The sequence below is a fragment of the Artemia franciscana genome, unplaced genomic scaffold (genome assembly GCF_032884065.1).
Source record: "Artemia franciscana unplaced genomic scaffold, ASM3288406v1 Scaffold_5889, whole genome shotgun sequence".
NCBI lineage: Eukaryota > Metazoa > Arthropoda > Branchiopoda > Anostraca > Artemiidae > Artemia > Artemia franciscana.
Window position 1 is genome coordinate 4,176 of NW_027066203.1, and position 5,477 is coordinate 9,652.

A 5,477-nucleotide genomic window follows, 5' to 3' on the forward strand; every position below is an offset into this window, starting at 1 on the left:
CCCCAGCTATTAGTGATAGATAAATACTTCCAGTCTGCCCTGGACCGTGGGATTCCAATAGATGTTATCCTAATCGATCTACTTAAGGCCTTCAACTGAATATCCTTGCAAAAACTCATCAACTGTTTAGAAGTCTGAATCAAGGGACAGCTAAGAAATTGGCTCTCAGCATAATTGAATGATAGAAAAATATCAGTCAAGGTTGCAGACATACTATCCACATGGATAAGTGCAACCAGTGGCGTCCCACAAGGTAGTGTTCTTGGTCCAGTCTTGTTCGTCATGTACATAGACACTTGCATAAATCCCATTTCCCAAACCGACTTCAGCCTGTTTGCAAACGGTACGAAGCTCTTGGGAGAAGTTAGTGCTTCATCAAAAATCCAAAACGACTTGGACGCCCTGACAGAGAAGCTCGAAGAATGGCAACTTTCACCAAATGTAGCAGAATGCTCTGTCTTCCATTTTGGCCGACAAAATCCGAAGTACTCATACAAATTGAAAGGTATCAACCTGACAAAATCTACCTGCGAAAAGGACCTAGGTGTAATTCTGAGCTTGGACCTCAAACCAGAAAAGCATACCGGCCTGGTTGTGGGTAAAACATCAAATGTTCTCTGGCTACTCATTCACTCCCTTCGATACCGTGACATTCACTCAAAGATCTCAGCATACACAAGTTACGCAAGCCCACAGCTTGAATACACAACTGTCATCTGGTGACAGAATAGAAAGGGTCCAGAAACGCTTTGTAAAAGAACTTCAAGGATTCAGTAACCTTCTGTATGAAGAAGCTCTAAGAAAGCTCACTCTCCACAAACTTGAGACGAGAAGAACAATCTTAGACTTAAGAACCCTCTACAAGACAGTTCTCGAGAATTTTGGGAACGTAAAAGACAAGCTTGTTCAAACAACTACCCAAAGCAACACAAGATCGCACAGTCTGTAATTGGAGCCTATGAAGATTACAAGATCTAATTCTTACAATCATTCATTCAAACCCCGGGTCATCAGAAATCACTGGAAGCCTTTTCCAATAGCCTAAACATAAACATACCATATCTCGAGACTTTCAACGTAGGACGACTTTAAATGGCAATCTCGCCGCAGTGGATCTGCTCTTCGCCTTGCCATAACATTTTTCTTTTAATAAGGTGTCAGTTATGTGGAAATTTAGTATTGAGAGGCGTGAGGAATAAAAACATTATTATTATTATTACGCCAAAGTTTGACTCTTTTTCTCTACTCTACTTTTTAAAACAGTAAAAAACTTTTAAAACGCAGATATTTTACATTTTCTGGTACTGTACTATTTTGAACAAAGGTCAAAAATAGTGGTTCTAATAACTGTTATTTATTGCAAGCAGTAGATCTTTTATAATTCCATCTATGTTTGGATCTTGCATTATCCATTGGTTTCATTGGTCCGTGTTACTTATCAGTGCCAAATTTTTCTTGTACGTGCTCTCTTGTATATCGTGTGCAACTTTAGGATCAAATATAGGCGTTTGGGGCTTAGGAGGCATCCTTAAAACTTGAAAATTGGGCTTAACAACTTCTTCTCTCTTCAAGATCCCACGTGGACAGTTCTCAGTATTTGCACATTTACCACTTCTTACTATTTCTTGGTGGCTTGGTGCTGTTCCATAATTTCGAGTAATTGTAGTTACAAAAAGTATATTATTTTAGTGCAGTGACATTTCATAAGAATCGAACAGAAAAAAACAGGTAGAAGGAATAAAGTTCTGTTTGGGCTTTGTGAGCCCTATTCTAAAAATTAAGTTATCGCAAAATTGTTTGAAGAACACTTTTTTGCTGTTCAACAGAAACTTGTTAGCATACTTCTACATTTGTGGAAATAATATTTACTTTGAAAATAAATTGCAAATAATACTTGAAAATAAATTCATTCAGACCCCATGTGAAGTTTTGACGTTTTATGGCTTTTTGTTGCATAAAATCATGTTTGAATCACTCTTTCTCCTGACCCAACTTCTCATATTTCTGGTGTATTCCGCGGTATAACTACCAAACATAGAACATGAACTTTTCAGAAAATGAAGGCAAAATTGAATATCTCTTTCTTTAAAACTTATCCTTTCATCCTTATAAGTTAGGTAATTTTTCGAATTTTCCGGAATATCCAAAATATTATCACATTGGATATCACATATATAGCCCATTTGGATATCGCTTGCGGTTTTATTTATTACGTCCCGGCAAATGGATTTCAACGTGTAAGGAAGAAAAAATGCGTTATTTTCTGAAAGATATTTACCCACACTTACCATTGAGGTGTAAGAGAAAAAAGCAAGCATCAAAGGTGTCTCATTATTTGAATTTAATGACTTAATGTCTGCACCCTTTGACACTAGTAACCTACATACATTCAAGTGACCGTTCAGTGCGGTAAGATGTAAAGGAGTTGAGCTACTAGAATTTGAAGCATCTATTGTAGCGCCATTTGAAATCAATAGCTGACAGGTTTTTAGTTCTCCAGATGAAGCAGCATAATGTAGAGGTGTTCCATTTATAAAATCTATGGCATCTATTGTAGCCCCGTTTGAAATCAGTAGCAGAGGAATGTCTACATCTTCAGTGTAAACATCAATATGTAAAAGTGTTTGATTAAATGAATTTATGCATCTACTCTAGAACCCTTTGACATTAGTAGTTGACAAATACCTTGATTTTTAGTCTTAACAGCTGTATGTAAAGGTGTTTCACCCAAGGAGTCTACGTTATCTATTGTGGCACCCTTTGAAATTAGTAGCTGACAAATTCCTAGATTTCCCTTCGCAACAGCTCTATGTAAAGGTGTTTTTTTCTCAGAATCTATGGCATGTATTGATCCACCCTTAGAAATTAATAGCTGACATATTTTTAGATTTCCATATTCAACAGCTATATGTAAAGGTGTTTTTTTCTTAGAATCTATGGCATCTATTGTCGCACCCTTAGAAATCAATAGCTGACATATATTTAGATTTCCAGTCTCAGCAGCTATATGTAAAGGTGTTTTTTTCTCAGAATCTATGGCATGTATTGATGCACCCTTAGAAATGAATAGCTGACATATTATTAGATTTCCAATCGTAACAGCTATATGTAAAGGTGTTGCTTTCCTATCATCTATGGCATCTATTGCAGCACCCTTTGAAATCAGTAGCTGACACATGCAATGATATTGTTTCATTGCAGCTGTATGTAGAGGTGTTCTATTCCAACTATCTATGGTATCTATTGTAGCACCCTCTGAAATCAATAGCTGACAAATAACTAGATTTCCAGTCGCAACAGCAATATGTAAAGGTGTTGTTTTCTTACAATCTATGGCATCTATTGTTGCACCCTTTGAAATTAGTAGTTCACAAGTATATATATCTCCGAAAGCAGCAGCTATATGTAAAGGCGTTCTACCTCCATTATCTTGGACATCTCTTGAAATCGAATTTTTTTTAAGCTCGGTAAGTACAACATTTTTACCTTGGTCCTCTTCGTTAAGTGAACGTTTATTTTGCGTTGATGTCTTCGGCATGGTTCTCTGTAATAAAATGAGGTGACCTTGCTTGAGCGTCTTTTTATATTGGTACCTTACGTCATAACAAATGACGTCATTTCGGTAATCAAGGATATTCAACGTCCTAATGTTTTTAAGTTTTATTGTGACTTTTTTATGATTTGTACATACATGAAGTCATTTTTCAGTTATTCCATCTTGTAGATGCATCTTCTGTCAAAAATATATCACAAACAGAAAAAGCTTCTTAGGTGGATATGGCAAAGGACGAAACCCATTTGAATTTGAATTCATCACTTGGTTTTAACAGAGAACCACACATAGATGTAATCTACGATTATGATGTCCTTTAATCTACGATTAAAGGACATACAGTTTTCCCTAGCTACTTTTCATCTATACGGGGGACAGACACACTTCCCAAGGAAAGAAGACACTTGGACTATGCTTGCAATGTGGGTACTGAGGGGGTTACAGCTCCCCTCTTATTACCGAACTATTTATAGTGTAAAATAAAAGAGCGCAATTTTATGCTCACCTGCAAAAAAGTGGAAGGAGTGGGGGTACAGTTTAGGCTGAAGTTTTCACTTTTTCTGGATAAAGACCACCCTATCAATAAGTTACAATTTAAATAAAGATAAAGATCAAGAGAAGAGGATTAATAAAGGTAGCATTTTCCTTCAAATATAAGATATATTATGTCCGTTTTAAGTTTTAACGTCAATTTTTACTTTAATTTCAAAAAATTTTATTGTCCATGTTTATTGTGCAAATTTTTAGCTGATATTTGATATATATCTGACTGTTTCATATTTATCAGGTAATAAGTGTGATTCAATGGTCAGAGAAGTAACAACAGAGGAGGGTGAGCAGCTTGCTAGTGAATACGGTATCGAGATTGTTGAAACTTCTGCTAAAACAGAGCAGAATAATGAAACTGCCTTCAATATCATTTCCAGGTAAAAAATGCTCGAAATTTAGTGCTGGGTATATGGGAGTCAAACTTTTAAGTGTCATAATTTCTGTTCGTTTCAGCTTTCATTAATCATTTCTATGAAATCTTAGTTTGTTTGAAACAAGACATACTACTTGAATTTATTCTCTTCGTTTTTGTATATTACCACTTTTTACTTTTTTTTCAGTTTCTCTTTTTGTAATTATCATTTTTTTCATTAATCATGGTTGCAGTGATAGCTGCAAATTAATAAACAGCTAAGAACGGCCCATAGTAACCCGCAATTATACACAATTTTTTTAAACTGCTTTGTGAGTAAAAAATTCCAACTGTGGCTGATTTGGATATAATAGCTATTATTTTGATTACTCTTAATAGTAAAATATTACATTGAAAACAAATTTAAAGGAATTTTAAAAAATAACTAAAACCACTCAAAAATGGCTACAGGCCGTAACCAAAAATACAACATTGGAATCACCATTGCTGAAAACCCCATATAGGAAATTTACAGTACCCAACATTGAACAAAAAGGAAAATCACTTCCTTGCATGAGTAGCAATGATGTGTCCTTTCCTTCATCTTCTTCTTCACCGCTAGAGGGACACTAAAACATCGTAGAAAGCTTTATAAAAGTTCGTTTGAAAGGAAGTAGCTGTGTCCACGTGTTCTTTGTTTGTAACAAAACATAACTGTAACACTATCATCTGAGTCGTGCATTGAAATATTCGAATTATTTGCAAATCACTGGATTACTTGCCCCACTCAAAGATAAGTTATTATTTATTCTCATTGCATTCATTTAGCCAGTGTGGATCATTTCATAATTGTGCTTATTGAGAACTTCTCTGTGGATATACCTTTTTCACTTAATTGTTTTTGGAATGATGCCGAGTCGTGAGTGAAATTTGCTTATCATGGACAATTTGAATACCAGTACGCTTTATTATTGCCCAGTCTTGAATTTTGCTCAGCAAAATCTCGATGAGGGGTTGGTACAT

The 5,477-nt window shown here is 35.5% G+C and overlaps 2 protein-coding genes across 2 annotated transcripts; one reads left to right on the forward strand and one right to left on the reverse strand.

Moving 5' to 3' along the window:
* Nucleotides 1–282: 282 nt before the first annotated feature.
* LOC136043422 (uncharacterized) lies at nucleotides 283–723 on the forward strand. The gene has a single exon (XM_065728332.1). It carries the CDS (start codon nucleotides 283–285, stop codon nucleotides 721–723), a length of 441 nt encoding a protein of 146 aa, XP_065584404.1.
* A 695-nt stretch (nucleotides 724–1,418) lies between these two features.
* Nucleotides 1,419–3,538, reverse strand: LOC136043423 (ankyrin repeat, PH and SEC7 domain containing protein secG-like). The gene is made up of 2 exons (XM_065728333.1): nucleotides 2,686–3,538; nucleotides 1,419–1,639 (listed from the first exon to the last, which is right to left on the reverse strand). The coding sequence occupies exons 1-2, from the start codon at nucleotides 3,536–3,538 to the stop codon at nucleotides 1,419–1,421; spliced, it is 1,074 nt and encodes a 357-aa protein (XP_065584405.1).
* Between the last annotated feature and the right edge of the window lie 1,939 nt (nucleotides 3,539–5,477).